Raw genomic sequence first — 18,710 nt, 5'->3', positions numbered from 1 at the left:
GAGCTAGGTCCAAGGCCTGGCACAGACACCCTGAGGGACCCTGGGCACCACATGGGGCCAGATTTCCAGAAGTGTTCAGCTCCCATTGATGCACCTAAATAAGTGGGCAGTTTCCAAAGAGCTGTATGTGCTGGGTGCTGACCATTAGAGAAGGTGGCCCTTCATCTCTGTGCCCCAGTTCTCCAGCTATAAAATAAGGGTGATGTGATCTTCCTCCATTGGTCTGCTTCTCTGCTTAGATTGGAAGCTTGGTGGACGGGGACTGTCTTTCTGTGCATGTCTATAGTGTCCAACAGCAGGAGGCGCTGCTCTCGGCTGGGGCCTCTCCACCTCACTGCAATGCGAACAACTAATAGTCACTTCCACCCAAATCAATGGAAATGCTGTCCCCAAAAGACCTGCATGTACAAGCTCTGGATATAACCAGTTCGAAAAAGGCCGCGAGAAAAGGAATCGTCCCTAAGGAATCACAATCACCTTTTATTAGTTGTAATTTCAATAATTTACAAGAAGAGAAACATCACAGTAGACAAAGGCACAGAATTTATTTCATAATAGAGTTAACTTTAATTGTTACACAGGAATTCCCAGTTAAAGAGGAGGAAAAATATACATCTTAATCAAACCTCCCAGTCCAGAACCGTTCCAGCTAGAAGGGCTGTTAATTACATCACAGATTGACAACTCAGAAGAATACTGAAGGGGAGTAAATAAGGCTTTACACATCATCCTCCATGACTTGAACTCATGGTTCTGCTCTGTAAAGTCCCTGCATCTTAGTCCCTTCAAACCCAGCTGACATCATGATAGAAATATTCTCAGCTCGTTAGCAAAGCCCAGGCAACCCAGCGCTGAGCATGAGATGCTGCCTGTCCTTGGAGATACTAAGAGCCACTCACTTATCAACGCCTGAGGCAGTGGCAGAGGGGGCGTGAGGACTAGATCTAGTCTGGGGAAGCTATTTTACTGGTGCTGAAGGAGAGAGGCCAGCATGAGCTCCCAGGAAGAGTTTACGGTGCTTTGTTTTACTCCTCAGCAGAGCACATCTGAGGTGGTGGCAGAAACACAAACAGAGCCCCACAGTACCACTGTGCAAAGCAGAACCGCTTTTAGGTCCAACAGAATATTGCATCCGTCCCAGCCAAGGCAACCCATAGTGTGCATGGAACAAACAGTGAGCCATCAGCCTTTGCAGCTGCACACCGGAACCACTGGGGCAGGTTTCACCATGCCTCGGTGGGTCACACTTCAGAATACCAAATTCAGGACAAACTGCTAAGAAATGGGGCCCCCACAACACTAGGGTTGCCAAGTGTGCAGTTTTTGACTGGAATGCCAGGTTGAAAAGGGACTCTGGTGGCTCCAGTCAGCACTGTTGATCGGGCCGCTAAAAGTCTGGTCAGAGGTGCGGCGGGGCTAAGGCAGACTCTCTGCCTGCCCTGGCTCTACGTGGCTCCTGGAGGCAGCCAGCACCTCCGGTTCCTAGGCACAGGGGCCACAGGCCTCTGCCCGCTACCCCGAGGACCGGCTCTGCAGCTCCCTTTGGCCAGGAACCATGGCCAATGGGAACTACAGGGGCGGTACCTGTAGGTGCAGGCAGCGTGCGGAGACGCCAGGTCGCCCCTGCGCCTAGTAGCCAGATATGCCAGCCTCTTCCCGGGACCCACCTGAGGTAAGTGCTGCCAGGATGGCGCCCACACCCTGAACCCCCTTCAAGACCTCAACCCTCTACCCCAGGTTGGAATCCCTTCCCACACTCCAAACCCCTCAGCCTCACCCTCTTTCTGCAGCCCACACCCTCATCCCCACCTCAGAGCCTACACCCCCAGCCAGAACCCTCACCCCCTTCCTAGACCCCAACTCCCAGCCTATGATAGTGAAATTTACCAAAACGGAGTGTGAATTTGATGGGGCCTTAGCTATGTGTCTATATCCTCTCTGCATCACCCCGCCTCCTAGCAGGGCTGGCTCCAGGGTTTTTGCCACCCCAAGCGGCGAAGGGGAAAAAAAAAAAAAGCCGAGATCACGATCGGCGCCTGCTCCACCGCGCCGCTTTCTTCTTTGGTGGCAATTTGGTGGCTGGCCCTTCCCTCCAAGAGGGACCAAGGGACCCGCCAGTGAAGAGCCCAATGTGCCGTCCCTTCCCATTGGCCGCCCCAAGCACCTGCTTGCTCAGCTGGTGCCTGGAGCCGGCCCTGCCTCCTCGCAGTTGGCCCAGCCTGTTTTTAATGCAGAGTCGATAACAAATGGAGGTGCTGGCAGCAGGTGCTTGTTGTAAAGAGGGCACTGTCTGTACTCACATGGCCACTCCGCCCACGCATAGCGCAGGCGGGTGACGGCGTCCCTGCAGCCAGAGCTGGACAGCGTCACTGTGTGGGAAGATGCAGACACCATGGGTGCTGGAACCCACTGGCACGGCTCCTGCGCCGAGAGCTGGGGCCGGTGAGAGCAGCACACCTGCCGGAAGACGCACAGACCAGTCACATGACCTTGCTCTGCCCCACTGGGCTGTAGCTCTGTTATTTTCTGGCTTAGGTGGCTGCATCGCTGTGCTCTGGGGTGGAGATTGCAGAGCTGCCCTGCATCCCCTGGCTCAGCCTCCTCTCCTCCTCAGACAGCAGGGGAACACAGCTCCCCCCACCTCAACAGCAGGAGAGGCTGCATTTGCTAGATCGCCCCTCTAGCCCTGGGCTCCAGCACATCTGGGATCTGTCCACTGCAAACTTTTATTTAGACAGCTAGCCAGCAGGCAGCAAGAGCTGCCTGCCCTGCTGACATCTGTCCAGCTATCCCAGCAGGGGGCACAGCCCGAGCTGATGGTGCTAGAAGGGTCATGTGCCCCCCGGAGAGCACTCAGGCTAGCCCAGTAACAGTGCAGCCCCTCTGTCCTTGGCGCTTGCCTTGAGACGGGCAGGGACCCCCCCACGCACATGGCTCCTCACCTCAAAGATGTGGTCGTGCATTAGAAGCAGCAGGAGTTCCTGGCCGTACGTGACGTTAATGAGGCCCCTGGCTCCATCCGCCACGACTTTTGTAGGATATGGGCCTTGGAAGACCAGGCCTCTCTCTCCATATGCCACAGCTCGGGCTCCCAGGTGCAGCCGATACGCCACGTTCTGTTTATCCCTGGGGTGAATGCTGCAAAGAGGAAAGCAGAGGGGAAATGAGGGGGAGAGGACAGGAAGCCACTTGCCGGCAGTGGCTCCTGAAACTCCACCTCTGCCAGCAGAGGGCACCATGTAGCTCCGGGGTGCCCTCACCCCACTCCAGTAGCAAAGAGCTTTGTCTAACTGCAGGATGAGTCAACGGGACCCTGCAGAGAGCAGCAGCTGCCTGGAGAGGTTGGGGTGCGGGGGGAGCAGGTGCTGGAGGGAGCAGGTCTGCCAGGGCAGGGGACTGACTGAGACAGCGGCCAACCCTGGAGGCAAAGTCAGCCGTGGGAGGGGAGGGCTAGGGGCTCCCTCCAGAGCAGCAGCAGCGTCTCCTGGACTGCAGACTGGCAGCAAGGCCCCAATCGAAGGGCCGCTGACCAGGCCAGCTGCTGGGGTGGGGAGCAGCAGGGAGCGGTGGTAGGTCTGGCCTGACAAATGATCTGGAAGGGAAGCGGGGAGCAGCTGAGACTGCCTGTTGGGCTAGAGGAATAGCACAACGGGACCAGGAGAGGTTAGAGAGGCCACCGGCCAAACCTGAGCCAAGGCCAGTTACCCGTCTCCATGCAGCAATGAAGCTGCAATGCATGAAGATAATGGCAGGCAGTCTAGTTCTGGAGGCAGGGAAAAGACTCCTGTGCAGATCCCTCCCAACCCCCTCCGCACCGAGTGGAGAGGGGGCGTCCATCTCAAGCCACTGCCGAGAGCATAAGCTCAAAGAGCCCAGCCTCCACGGGATGGTCTCCCAGAGACCAGGCTACCGAACAGATCCCAGCTCAGTTCCCCAGGCTGCTCTGGGGGGCAATGGGGCCTAAGGATCTGGTGCCAGGCGCTGTCAGTCGCCCCTCCCACATACGCTGAGTACACCCATGCGCCAAACACGCCTGCCCCAGCCTCTCCACAAAGCCCTCTGCCCACTAGCGCGGAGCTGATCGCTGGCTCCGAGCACCTGCCCCCAGTACCACTGTCCTTTACTGGCTATCACAGCAGTGCACCCAAGCACGCTGTGCCGCCCGGTACTTGACAGGGCTAGCGACCTGTACATCTCACACACCCAGCTGGGGAAAGCACAGAGAACAGATCTGGGAGGCCAGTGACAGGGCGTGGGGAGTGGCCCTGGAGCACTGTGCGTTAGGGGATTTCTTCTCCTCTCCTTTTGGCACTCCCTGTCCTCCTCCTCTTTCCCGGCCCTGCCCCGCCCTCCTCCTACACTACAGCATGGCGCAACAAAAACCTGCTTCAGCCCCGCCTCTCCTGTGTAGGGAAAGGCCCTGGCACCTCCAGGCTAGGTGCTATGGAATGTCTCCTGGGTGCACTGCAAGCTGCTGTGCAGGGAGTGGGCAGTTACCTGCCATAGGGTGAGTGCTCGTCGCACAGATCCACCGCCACGGCCATGAAGGTGTTGGGCATTCTCTTGTTGGGTGCGTAGCCGTAATCAGCTGTCTGGTGCCACCGAATGCGGGGGAAACGGTCATCACGGTCCTGCCGGCGGAACGTGGATAACTGCAAAGACAGAGCGAGTTGGGAAAGAGCTGATCCCCCACCGGGGCCGGAGCCTCCCCCCGCACAGCCCTGCTTCCCAGTGTCCCACACATCAACCCACCCCAGCAGGGGGTGGCCCAGGAGTCCCTGACTTGCACTAGCAGCCCCGTACTAACTCCCCATGCGGAGAGTTGAGCGTCTGCTCCACCCCAGCCCATGAGACACCGGGGCCAGGGGACGCCCCAGCCAGGCAGAGCAGGGTCACCATGGCACAGAGCAGCAGTTCTCAACCGAGGCCCCCTGGGGAGCCTTCTGAGCAGGTTTCAGGGAATCCACCAAGCAGGGCTGGCGTTAGACTCACTAGAGCCAAGGGCAGAAAGAAGAAGCCCCGCCGGCCCGAGCCCTGCCACCTGGGACTCAAGCCGAAGCCTGAGCAACTTAGCTTTGCAGGGCCCCGGGCAACTGCCGCTCTTGCTACCCCCAGTGCCGGCCTGGCTTTTATACAGTGGTGCTGGAACGATGTGTACCGTGGGGGTGCTGAGAGCCACTGAACCAAACTGCAGCCCCTGGATATGATGGAAACCACTTCAAACCAGGGGCTGCTGCTGGACCTCCAGCTCCCCTGGTTCCAGCACCTATGGTTCTATATGCAGAACACCAGTTATCGCGGCACAGGTGGGCCGTGGAGTTTTTATAGCACGTTGGGAACCCCTGGCACAGAGGCTGGCAGGCAGAGGAGGTGTGGTGGGCTGGGACGGAGGCAGGTGACCAGTGGGAAGGGATCTGGGCCAGGCCCATCGGCGGGACTGCGGGCAGGGCATTCATTCTAAAGTCAGCTGGACTCTCTCAGCTCGTCCCCTCCTCCCCTTTTCCGACACATCCCTGCTGGGCTCAGTCCTTCTCCTCAGAGTGCGCCTCTGACGCTCCTCCGTCCCAGCACTCTCCTCCTTCCTCCCAAGCCTCTTCCTCCACTCCTTCCTCTGCCTCCCCCGCTCACCTGAATCCAGGAGAGCCTGGGGGTGACGCAGACAAGGGGACAGAGCAGGGGTGGCTTCTCTTCCCCCTTCCCCCTCCCAGTGCGTCAGGAGGGGAAGTGAGGGTCTAAGATGTGGGGAGCCTTGTCTTCCCCCCTCCCTGTTCTGCTGTGAGATAGAGACAGGAGCAGAGGAGCCAGCAGGGCACAGACCCCAGCCCGAATGAAAAGGGGACAGGCAGCAGTGTCTGACTGCCCCCCCCGAGGGAAAGAGGGTATATTATCCCTCCAGCACAACTCACAGATCACTCTCCCCTTAGAAGGCCTCTGTGCCAGGACTTGGAGCCTATGGCAAGACCACTCCCGGGTCCGTTAGCGTCAAGGAGTCAGCAGGAAAACTCTGATCAAACTGACTCAGCTTGGCCCTCCCCTCGGTCCTGCGCAGCATCAGGGATTGCTCTGCAGTGAAGTGAAGGAAACCGGCAGCAAGCAGGAGCTGGCTCTGAGCAGCGATTAGTGTCACCATGGTCAGTACCCTGGCTACCAGTCACCTGGACAAACCCAAAGGGGAAAAGCGGCTGCGTTTGCCCGTCAGACCCGGCATGGAAGGCCCTGCGCCAGTCCGCGATGAGAGCTGGGAACGTGCAGTTGTACAGATCTGGGTTCATGAAGGCGTTGGATTCACCTGCAACAAGCACACAGGACAAGCGAGAGCTGAGCCCAGCACCCAAAGTGGCGTGGCCGGTGCCGTGATATGCTGCCAGACTTACCCTGGTACCAGATAACGCCCGTGAGGGACATGTTGAGGAGCGGGTGGATCATCGCATTCCAGAGCACGGAGGGCATCTTAGGGCCAGAAAGCAGCGTGGGAAGAAGAAACCTATGACACAAGACAAGCATCAGTTGGTGTGGGGTAGCACCTCACGCCACACAAGGTGACCAGCCGACTCCAGGTGGCATTGATCCCCTATGGTGAGCAATCACTGGACCTGTTCCTTGGGGACTGGATACACAGGACCAAAAGAGGTAAACAGCTTGGGGTCAGACTGACAGGGCTAAAAGCACTGGGAAAAGACAAGCTCAGCCGGAGGAAGATGAGCTGGAAAAACAGCCTCTAGGGAAGGGGTTAAATGGTCACTAACGAGATGCCATTCCCTTCTCCATCTGGGGTTATTCCAGCACGTGCCCTGCCAGCCCTGCCTGTGTCATTGCTCTAGCCATGTCTCATTCCCCCCAGGTACCAACCCACAGGGGAGGCTTTTCAAAAGAGGAAAGTCAGGGCTTGAATTACTCTGGCACGGAATGAAATAAGGGTTGACGCTGGCCCAGCAAGGGCTGGAGGCAGCAGCCAGGGAAGCTTCAGGGGAGTGGGCTGAAGGAGGTGGCGGCTGTGAGTCCGATGGGGTGGGGAGGAAGAGGAGGTTAAGGGCAAGGTGGTGCAGAGGAGCAGGAAGCCATGTGCACATGGGGGCAGGAGCTGGAAGCTCTGGGCTCTGGAGAGGGGCGTGGTGGGGGAAGTTAATTCAGGTGGAATGGGTCCAGCATGGGCACTGAGGGGACATCTTATACTTGGGGCCCTACCAAATTAACAGTGCCTTTTGGTCAATTTCATGGCAAGGGTTTTTTTAAAATTAGTCAATTTCACAGTTTCAGATGTTTAGATCTGAAATTTCATGGTGTTGTAACCCTGGGGGTCCTGACCCAACAGGTGATCAGGGTATGGAGGGTCACAAGCCTATTGTAGGGCGGGAAGGGTGATGGGATTGCCACCCTCACTTCTGCCCTGCTGCTGACAGGCGTGCTGCTTTCAGAGCTGGGCAGCCAGAGAGGAAGGCTGCTGGCCAGGCACCCAGCTCTAAAGCCAGCACTACCGCCAGCAGCAGTGCCGAAGTGAAGGTCTATTGGGAGGTGGTGGGTTACCATATGTCATAGAATCATAGAATATCAGGGTTGGAAGAGACTTCAGGAGGTCATCTAGTCCCACCTCCTCCTAAAAACAGGACCAACACCCATTAAATCATCCCAGCCAGGGCTTTGTCAAGCCTGACCTTAAAAACGTCCACCACCTCCCTAGGTAACCCATTCCAGTGCTTCACCACCCTCCTGATGAAATAGTTTTTCCTAATATCCAACGTAGATCTCCCCCACTGCAACTTGAGACCATTTCTCCTTGTTCTGTCATCTACCACCACTGAAAACAGCCGAGCTCCATCCTCTTTGGTACCCCGCTCCAGGTAGTTGAAGGCTGCTATTAAATCCTCCCCACTTTTCTCTTCTGCAGGCTAAATAATCCCAGTTCCCTCAACCTCTCCTTGTAAGTCATGTGCCCTAGCCCCCTGATAATTTCCATTGCCTCCTCTGGACTGTCTCCAATCTGTCCACATCCTTTTTGATGCAATACTCCAGATATGGCCTCACAAGTGTGGAATAGAGGGGAATAATCACGTCCCTCGATCTGCTGGCAATGCTCCTACTAATGCAGCCCAAAATGCTGTTGGCCTTCTTGGGAACAAGGACACACTGTTGACTCATATCCAGCTTCTCGTCCACTGTAATCCCCAGATCTGTTTCTGTCCAGTTTCCATCTCCCCGCATGGGGGAGGTGGCAGATGGAGTCACAGAGCTTCTTGCAGCTGGGGAAGTTCCTGGAGATGGGTCTGACCTGCCCTGGGAGTGTCCCCTGTAAGGGGGAGGAAGTCTGGTCCCTCCCCATCCCCTGCCAGGACTAGCAGCTAGAGCCTGTGCAGGGTGGGAGCCCCCAGCTGGGTGGCAGATTTCATGGGGGAGATCAGATTTCACGGTCCACAGCGTGTTTTTCACAGCCGTGAATTTGCTCTCAATGTCCTCACCGTCCGGCATCGCCTGTGAGCCCGCACTCCTGCAGCACCCTTCCTGAGGACCAGGCTTCAATGCAGGTCCCTCCCCAGGAGGACTCCACTAATCCTATGGGATACCGAAGCGTCTCATATAAGTGACGGCCAAACAGCCAACACACAGCTGAGAAGTAGCTGAAGTTCTCGTGACCCAAGTTTTCTGTTCAGGAAAAAGAGAATTGAGAGACAAACATCAGAAAACTGCAGGCGATGCAAACGTCAGGGGGAGGTGCCAGAGGCAAAGCTGCAAGTGCTGGGAGGGACACCCCCATCAGGGAAATTCATCCTGTGGGAGGGTCAGTGCAAGGACAGAGTCTACCTGGCCAGTGTCCTGTCTTATCCAGAGGAGCAATTCCAAAGGGAGGGGAATTATTGGGCTGAATATCAGGGAAGACTTCCAGAAATGGGCATCACCTCTCAAGGGACGGGAGAAATTCCCGTTAGAACTAGACTGAACACCACACTGTAAAACATGCTGGAGGAAACAACCTGCACTGATCCCAAGGGCTGCCTGGAGAGGACATCACTGCTCCCTACAGAGGCTTCCCACCCATTTCAAAGGTCTCGATCCTTATCTTCAGGATGCTCGATGGCCTAGGCCCAGTGTATCTAAGAGACTCAAAGTCCAGGATGAAGATGTGATGACAGTTCCATTCCTCAGGCACAATGGAACTTTCCAACACCACGGTAAAGCTGGTCGTTCCAGGAGACAGAACTTTCTCGGGGGCTAGGTCCAGACTCTGGACTGAACTCCCTCAGGACCATCACAAACCTCCCCACCTTCCACTCCAAGGGCCAAGTACATTCTCCAACCACTCATTGCTAAGACACAGAGCAGCACAGCCATATAAAAACAACAAAACCACTCCCAAAGCAAATGGCTCCACACTGCATGCATAATCCCGCCCCTGGGAGAAGATGAGAGAAAAAATAAACTGCTCGTGACTCATGCTAAATCCACAAATGGAAGCTCAGATATTTTTGAGGGTGAGGTGGGAGAAGAACCTATATTATGGTGACCAGATAGCAAGTGTGAAAAATCGGGAACGGGGTATTGGGGGTAATAGGTGCCTATATAAGACAATGCCCCGAATTTCAAGACTGTCCCTATAAAAACTGGACATCCCTAATCTATACAGACTAGAACAAGTATTCTAGAAATCAGAGCTGGAAGAGAACACCTACAGGATTTTAAATTTATAGATAGGGTTTGCTCTCTTTTGCTTCTTTATGATGGATGAAGAAGGCCTGAAATGTTCTTTCTGCTTGGTTTTTTTACCTTAGCTAAACCTGGAAGGGGCATCTGTTCTCGCCTGGTTAAACAACAGGGTTCTTGAAAGTCTCAGAGAATGTGTGTTGACATTCTTGCCCCTACGTGTCAGTTAGGCTTTGGAGCTAAACAGGCCATTTTTAAGGGGGATTTGTACTGACCCACTTTGTACTCACCAGCTGTCGGTATAGACCACTCCAAGTCAATCTTAGCCAGGTCCTGCAATTCCACTTCAGACTGAATAAGAGAGGCCGTGAACACACGGACATATGGATAGAGAGATGCCTCGGAGAGCTCCTTACTGGCATTGATTATCTAGGAAACAGGTAGGGTGGTGAATCATCATGGCCTTTCCTATAACAGGAACTGTGTGGCTGCTAACTGTGTGGTTAACATACAGTCTGCAGGGCTGAACCCTTGAAGGTCCCAGTGACAAATACTCCGGAGGGTGAGGACACTTAGGACTTGAAGTGCAAGAGGCTGGGAAGTTGTGGACGCTCCACAGCATGGGAGAGATTTAAAACTAGACTGGACAAAACACTAGGAAAACTAAACTGGTTTTCTATGATTCCTTGTAACTTAGCAAGCTTAACGTCTGGCACTGACAGATCAAAAGGGAACAACTTTCTTTTCCTTTGGACATAGTTACCAGCCCTGTCCCAACCCCTACCTGGGAAACTGTCATCTCCATGTTACTTTGCCCACTGCAAAGCCAGACGTCTCCAAAGTAGATATCCTGCAGCGTCAGATTCTTTGGCTCTTCCCTGGAGTGCTGCTCTGCTACCACACTATAAGGGCCGCCATGCTCCATAGGAGCCAGTACAACTTTCCAGGTCTCAGAGTGCTCTGAAACATGAAGCAAAGGACCCTGACTTGATAGAAGCAAGCACAGATCCCTGACTGGTATCAATCCAGCGATACAAGCAGAGGTTTTTATTATATGAAAAGGGACATTTCATATCATGGTGCTTTAATAGGGCTAATTTTACAAAGCTGAAAACAATTATGAGCCAAAGCAGAGGAGAGGAAGAATTGAATTAGAAAAATATGTGCAATAATTAGGAATCATTTAAGAACATATTACTACATGATGCCCAAAAAGCCACAATCCCACAAATGACGAAGACGGTCGTGCCCATTAAAAAAAACAAACGGGTTTAGAGGGGAAGCGAAGACAACTATAAAAACTAAAAAAATAATATATAACAAACAGAAGAAAGGTGAAGTTGAGAATAATTAATATAAATCAGAAGTTAGGAATTGTAGAAAATTGATAGGGGAAGCAAATGGACACAAGAAGACATCTACGGCCAGCAGAGTCAAGAAGAAAAAGAAGGAGTTTTTAAAATGTATTAGGAACAAAAAAAATCCTAACAATGGTGGATGGAAAATGGTAGATGGAAATGGCAGAATTATCAATAACAATGCTGGAAAGACAGAAGTGGTCAATAAATATTTTCTTTCTGTATTTGGGGGAGAAAAAACAGATGATATAATCTAGGGCTGTCAATTAATCACAGTTAACTCATGTGATTAACTCAAGAAATTAATTGTGATTAAAAAAATTAATCGCAATAAATCACAGTTTTAATTACACTGTTAAATTTCAATTGGTATTCTCTTTATTAAATATTTTGGATGTTTTTCTACATTTCAAATATATTGATTTCAATTACAACACAGAATACAAAGTGTACAATGCTCACTTTATATGATTATTTTTATTACAAATATTTGCACTGTAAAAATGATAAAGAAATAATATTTTTCAATTCAACTCATACAAGTACCATAATGCAATCTCTTTATCATGGAGATGCATTTTTTTTCTTACAAAACTGCACTCAAAAACAAAACAATGTAAAACTTTACAGCCTACAAGTCCACTCAGTCCTACTTCTTGTTCAGCCAATCGCTAAGACAAACAAGTTTGTTTACATTTACAGGAGATAATGCTGCCCTCTGATTTACAATTTCACCTGAAAATAAGAACAGGCATTCGCATGGCACTTTTGTAACCAACACTGCAAGGTTTTTATGTGCCAGATATGCTAAATATTCGTATGTCCCTTCATTCTTCGGCCACCATTCCAGAGGACATGCTTCCATGCTGATAATGCTCGTTAGAAAAATAATGCATTAATTAAATTTTGACTGAACTCCCTGGGAGAGAATAGTATTTCTCCTGCTCTGTTTTACCCGCATTCTGCCATGTATTTCATATTATAGCAATCTTGGATGATGACCCAGAACATGTTGTTCATTTTAAGAACACTTTCACTGCAGAATTGACAAAAAGCAAAGAGGGTACCAATGTGAGATTTCTAAAGATAGCTACAGCACTCGACTCAAGGTTTAAGCATCAGAAGTGCCTTCCAAAATCTGAGAGGGATGAGGTGTGGAGCATGCTGTGACGGGGTGTACCAGCCCTGCACTGGGCCACCAAGGGAGGACCAATTATTGTGGGCCCAGGAGGCCATGCCCCCTCTTCCCCTGATGTATATGCTCCAAATGGAGAACTCAGATAAAATGAGGCAGCCCAGGCCAGTCAAGGGGAGGTGGGGGCAAAGGAGGAAGGGAGTACACTGTTGGCTCCTGCAGCGGTATCTGCAGCGCCCTGGCGGTAAAGCCCAGGGACCAGGACTACTCACCAGACTACCCACCACCATGGAAGCTGAGCCTGCTTGCTGCTTCGCCCTGCCCAGGGGGCAAATTCCCCAGACTGTGGTTGACTGCTGCCTCAGCCAGGAAGCTGTTGGGCTATAGATTACTTGCTTACTTTTATCCGCCCAGGGGCTGCAGCCTGCTTGCTGCTTCGCCCTGCCCAGGGAGCTAATTCCACAAACTGTTTGATTTTTTTGGCTGCTCAGAATCCAAGGATTACCAATTTAGGTGACCCCATGCGCGGGCCGGGCCACAGCTGACAGAAATCACCCCTGGGGAAGCCCATGACCGAGTGGCAGAGTGGGCCACCCCTCTACTGGACTGACGCCCCAGCTCGACCAGCAAGGCCCAGCCCATTACACATGCTTTCAGAAGTTTTAAAAGAGCAACACTCAATGCAGAAACTACAAAACTCAAACCATCAAAAAAGAAAATCAATCTGCTGCTGGTGGCATCTGATTCAGATGATGAAAGTGAGCATGCGTCGGTCTGCACTGCTTTGGATCGTTATCGAGCAGAACCCGTCATCAGCATGGATGTCACCAGCATCACCTCTGGAGTGGTGGTTGAAGCATGAAGGGACATATTAATCTTTAGCGCATCTGGCAAGTAAATATCTTGCAATGCTGGCTACAGCAGTGCCATGCGAATGCCTATTCTCACTTTTAGGTGACATTGTAAACAAGATGTGGGCAGCATTATCTCTGCAAATATAAACAAACTTGTTTGTCTGAGCGATTGGCTGAAGTAGGACTGAGTGGACTTGTAAGATCTAAAGTTTTACATTGTTTTCTTTTTGAATGCAGTTATTTTTTGTACATAGTTCTACATTTGTAAGTTCAACTTTCATGATGAAGAGATTGCACTACAGTACTTGTATGAAGTGAATTGAAAATGATTATTTCTTTTGTTTTTTACAGAACAAATATTTGTAATAAAAAATATAAAGTGAGCACTGTGCACTTTGTATTCTGTGTTGTAACTGAAATCAATATATTTGAAAATGTAGAAAACATCCAAAAATATTTAAATACATGGTATTCTATTATTGTTTAACAGGGCAATTAATCACAATTAATTTTTTTTTAAATCGCTTGACAGCCCTAATATAATCCCATCATATGATGATATGCTCCATTTCACTAGTATCTCTGGAGGATATTAAACAGAAGCTACTACAGTTAGATATTTTAAAATCAGTACGTGCAGAAAGCCAGCTCTTTTAAAACTTTTGGAAGGAGGTTGAGGAGCAGACTGGATCGTTAATGTTGATTTTTAATAAATCTTGGGGAAGTTCCAGAAGACTGGCAGAAAACTAATGTTGTGCCAATTTTTAAAAAGGGTAAACGGGTTGACCTGGGTAATTATAGGACTATTAGCCTGACACTGATCTCAGTCAAGATAATGGATTAATAACAAACTACAGGAAGGTAATGTAATGAATGCAAAACAGCATGGGTTTAAGGAAAATATATTTGGTCAAACTAATTTGATTTTTTTAAGAGATTACCTGTTTAGTTGATAACAGTAATAGCATTGACGTAATATGTTTAGACTTCTGTAAGGCATTTGACTTGGTACAACACGACATTTTGATTAAAAAAGTAGAACGATATAAAATTAACATGGCACACATTAAATGGATTAAAAACTGGCTGATAGGTCTCAAAGTGTAACTGTAAACAGAGAATCATCATCAAGCAGGTGTGTTTCCACTGGGGTCCACAGGGATCAGTTCTTGGCCCTACGCTATTTAACATTTTTATCAATGACCTGGAAGGAACCATAAAATTATCACCAATAAAGTTTGCAGATGACGCAAAAATTGGGGATGCGGTAGATGACGAAGAGGACAGGTCACTGATTCAGAGCCGTCTGGATCCCTTGGTAAACCGGGTGTAAGCAAACAATATGCATTTTAATACAGCTAAACATAAATGTGTAGATCTAGGAACAAAGACCGTAGGCCATACTTACAGGATGTGGGGACTCTATCCTGGAAAGCAATGATTCTGAAAAAGATTTGGGGGTTGTGGCGGATAATCAGCAGAACATGAGCTCCCAGTGTGATGCCGGGACAAAAAGAGCTGATGTGATCCTGGGATGCATAAAACAGGGGAATCTTGTGCAAGAGAGACAGAGGTTATTTTACTTCTGTATTTGGCACTGGTGTGGCTGCTGCTGTAATATTGTGTCCAGTTCCAGTGTCCACAGTTCAAGAAGTGCTATGGGAATGATTAAAGGACAGAAAACCTGCCTTGCAGTGATAGAATCAAAGAGCTCCATCTGCTTAGCTTGACAAAGAGAAGGTTAAGGGGTGACTTGATCACAGTCTATAAGTACCTACGTGGGGAACAAATATTTAACAATGGGCTCTTCAGTCTAGCAGAGGAAGGTCTAACATGATACAATGGCTGGAATTTGAAGCTGGACAAATTCAGACTGGAAACAAGGTGTACTTTTTTAATGGTGAAAGTAATTAACCATTGGAACAATTTACCAGTTGTCATGGTGGACTCTCCATCCCTGACCATGTTTAAATCAAGAGTGGCTGTTTTTTTCCTAAAAGTTCTGCTCTAGGAATTATTTGGGGGAAGTTCTGTGGCCTGTGTTATACAGGAGGTCAGACGAGATGATCATAATGGTCCTTTCTGACCGTGGAATCTGTGAAAATTGTCACTTAAACCCCACTCCAGACTTTATCTGAAATTTGCTCTCCTGCTGATGTTCTAAGTAAATCCTGCCACCTCCACCACAGAGAGGCAATGCAGAAAACATGATTTTCCTCTGGTTTTTCAGTATGTTGACTTTGTACATTCTACAGCACTTAAGGAGCGGAATCAGTTGCCCCTGAGGTTTGTGGCTCTTTTCCCCAGCAACAGGGACAGAAAAACATTTTAAGCTATAAGAAGAATGTGATTAGAAAGCCCCAACTATTGGCAAAGGTTGTCTTTCTAGGACCGCATCCATCATCCTAGCGTCTCCAGTAACCAGGGATGAGAGAAGAGAAGGGGACGCCATGATGTCCACTAGGAGCCTCACAATGCATGCCGGGTTTACTGGGAAGGACACAGGCCCCAATCCCACAAGCTGTTCTGAGTGATCAAATCCCAGCACCTGATCAGAGCTCCAGTGCCTTCAAAGGAGCTCTGTAGGGGGGCATCCAAAGGGGTGTGACATCCCAGGGTACAGTCCAGACCAGTGAAGGGCTGCATCACCCCTGCTCTGCAAGCTTGGATGCCTTACAATGCCTTGCTGAAGTACACCGGATCCTCGCTAGAATGCGGGATTTGGGATCCGTGTGCGGTACCATGTTAACACGGGTTTGGTGCCACATTCCCCCACTGCCTGGGAGCACATCTGTAGGATAGCCACTTGGCTGGGGAACTGGATAGGTGCTGCTGTTTGGGGGGTGTTTCCTGGCCTTCATCAGAGGCAGGGAGTGGGGGCAGAGAGGGCAGGGAAGCTGTGTGGTAATGGGGAAATGCAAAGCGGTAGGAATCTGAGATTTATTTTATTACCTTCAACTTGTGCCATTTTCTTCATTATTACTTTGCTGTCTTTGGAAAGAGACATGGTAACATTGGCGCCAGCTTCCCCGTAGCCCCATACCACTGCGCCGACTGGTTTCTTCTGTAATACCATGTGGTCACCATAATAGGATGCAAAGCGAAACGTCACACCTAGGATCCACAAAAATGTCATGATCATCCTGTCAATATTTTACTCCTCATAGAAATGCCAAACTCCTTATCCTCTATGGGGTATGCATTGGGAGGTAGGTAACTGTTAGGAATTTCTGCCTATAGCTGTCATTTTGTGAGACAGAGTTAATGAAGCATGTTATGGGGAGACAAACACACAGTGCTCTCCCATGACAACTTTCCTTTTGTTCCTTCTTATTTTGTTGTTTCCCTTTATCTAAAGTAAGTCTTGAGATGGCAGCATACAGTAGCTATTGATTTTGTTGTGACACCTACAATATTGATGTTGAGATAATACAGCATGTTTGAGCCAAAAATCCTTCTAAAAAAAGCAAACAAGCCAACAAAAATTGATCATTTTCTGACAGCGTAAACTGCTAATAAATACATATTATTATATATTGCCTTGCAAGTGGCTCAGATATCAGCATGATGATACAAATACCGAGAAAGATAAGGAGGAATAGGAAAAATATTGTGTACTATAAACTACTCTGTTAAAAAGCCACATGTCAATTGTAAACACTGCTTCTAGCACAATGGTTCTCAAACTATTGTACTGGTGACCCCTTTCACAAAGCAAGCCTTTGAGTGCGCTTCCCTCCCCATAAATTAAAAACACTTGTTTATATATTCAACACCATTATAAATGCTGGAGGCAAAGTGGGGACTGAGGTGGAGGCTGACAGCTCATGACCCCCTATATAATAACCTCACGATCCCGCTGAGGGGTCCCAACCCCTAGTTTGAGAACCCCTGTTCTAGCATGTAACAATTAAATGAGCAAGATTTTGAGGAGGATAAATAGGCCCATGGGAACTGAAGAACTTTAATTGCTGGAATCATCAAAAGTTAATTCCACACAATTGAAAAGCAAATTATTTCTCCACTGATCCAATGCTCAAAGAAATCACAATATTGTACCAATGCTGTAAATATGATGATGGTCGGACTCTAATAAATAATTGGGACCAACTTGTAACAATAGTCATAGTAGTTCAGATGTGTATTACCAGGGCCCTGTTTATTCGGCTCCTGCTGAATTTACCAAGGAATTCACGCTCTGCCCATCTGTCACAGAATTCGCCATTTCTAGATCTGAACTTCCATGTAAAAATAATTGTGTTTCTCTCTTTCTCATGATTTTGAAGATAACCCTGAAAACATGAACTGCATTTAACCAACGCAATGCTGTCTTCCAGAATCTGCAGCTGGGACTCTGAGACGTGTAACCAGCCTCATCTCTCAATGGAATGTTAACTCTAGAATCCTCAAGATGACCATCTAAAATTTCAATATCTAGATAATGTTCTTACCTAATGATCCCAATCCACCTCCCTTACCACCCCAGGGATCCAAAGCCCCAGATGGCCACACATCCAAGTACCACCCCCTTACTTCCATGATGTGGCTATTAGCCAATACAAGAATCTGTGCATACTGCCAACTGAAAATGCAGAAACAGCATCAAACAAATAGAATTTAATAGCTTGGAAGAGATTGCATTAATGGGATTAGTCACTTTCATAATTAATTCAATAATAACCCTTCATTTTTCATTTAAATGAAACTACCAGAATTTTCAGTTTGCTCCACCAAAGCCCTGCATAATTCAGAGCAACAGAAGTAAACAGACTCTTAAAAGGACACGTTACAGAAAAACAAGACTGAAGGAAAAAGAGTTACCGAAGGAGCAACATGTGAGGGTGTAATAGGATGAAGGGAGAATGGGAAGATGGGAGAAATCCACAGGGGCTTTTATAGAAATTCTGCCTCCTACAAAATTGTGTGTCTCATTTAATGAGGGAAGCAAACCCAAAAGAAAAAAAAGCTGAACATGGTGATGAAGGAAGGAGCAGAGGGGTCCTCAAATCTGACCTCTCAGGGGTATTCTACACCTTAACTTTTTTCTTTTTAGATTGAGAGGTAAGTCCCCCTCCACAAGGCTTCCAGAGGGGCAGAATGTCTCAGTGAGATTTTTATTGCAACCACAGAAGCCTAACCAACTTGCTTTTCTCAGGTGTTTCCTGGAAGCAGGAAAGTCTGGACAGAGAGAAGGAAAGTTCTCGTTGCAGGGCCCCTCTGATTTGTCACTAGAAAATCAGTTTTGCTTCTCATGTTCTCTCACTTTCTGGGCAACACTTTTCATGCACATGATATGACTCTGTGAAGGGAAGCCCCCTCTCCTCCCATTAACCCCTCACCTTCTGCAGAAGCCAGCATATGCACAAGCAGCAGCAGGTAAGCAGCCATTTCCTCTCCAGGATAACGGGACAGCTGCCAAGAAGTCAAATCACATGGTTAAGCCAGCAATCTAGAGTGAGTTTTAAAGAGACAAGCTTCCACCTCCAGTCGTTGAGTAAAAAGGAGGCCAGAGGCAGGGAAAGTTAGCAGGATTGTGGGGAGGGGATGGACACCAGTGGACATAAGCCGGTCACAGCAATAGTGGGAAATCAGGGGGAGGGGGAAGTGTCTAGCACAGACACAGTCCTTTCTTACCAAAGCCCCCAGATGAACAGGGACAGGTCACACCACTCACAGAACCAAAGCCAATGGGTTCAAGTGAGTTTAGGGCAAAAATCTCATGTGCCTCAA

The 18,710-nt window shown here is 49.3% G+C and overlaps 1 protein-coding gene across 1 annotated transcript; it reads right to left on the bottom strand.

Annotated features, from left to right (window-relative positions):
- Positions 1-2,071: 2,071 nt before the first annotated feature.
- SIAE (sialic acid acetylesterase) lies at positions 2,072-18,384 on the bottom strand. The gene is made up of 10 exons (XM_030538519.1): positions 18,320-18,384; positions 15,933-16,094; positions 10,418-10,593; positions 9,924-10,062; positions 8,454-8,637; positions 6,375-6,484; positions 6,156-6,289; positions 4,498-4,652; positions 2,943-3,138; positions 2,072-2,457 (listed from the first exon to the last, which is right to left on the bottom strand). The coding sequence occupies exons 1-10, from the start codon at positions 18,366-18,368 to the stop codon at positions 2,173-2,175; spliced, it is 1,590 nt and encodes a 529-aa protein (XP_030394379.1). The 5' UTR covers positions 18,369-18,384; the 3' UTR covers positions 2,072-2,172.
- Between the last annotated feature and the right edge of the window lie 326 nt (positions 18,385-18,710).

This window comes from Gopherus evgoodei, chromosome 19 (genome assembly GCF_007399415.2).
Source record: "Gopherus evgoodei ecotype Sinaloan lineage chromosome 19, rGopEvg1_v1.p, whole genome shotgun sequence".
NCBI classification, from domain to species: Eukaryota; Metazoa; Chordata; order Testudines; family Testudinidae; genus Gopherus; species Gopherus evgoodei.
Note: the sequence above shows the minus strand (reverse complement) of the source record. Positions and strands in the feature narration are given on the sequence as shown.

Excerpts from the sequence above, each read along its gene's own strand:
- SIAE (XM_030538519.1), bottom strand. The coding sequence starts at position 18,368 with ATGGCTGCTTACCTGCTGCTGCTTGTGCATATGCTGGCTTCTGCAGAA. Across the intron at positions 6,290-6,374 it reads GGGCGTTATCTGGTACCAGG|GTGAATCCAACGCCTTCATG; the intron begins GTAAGTCTGGCA and ends TGCTTGTTGCAG. Across the intron at positions 2,458-2,942 it reads TGCACGACCACATCTTTGAG|GTGTGCTGCTCTCACCGGCC; the intron begins GTGAGGAGCCAT and ends GTCTTCCGGCAG.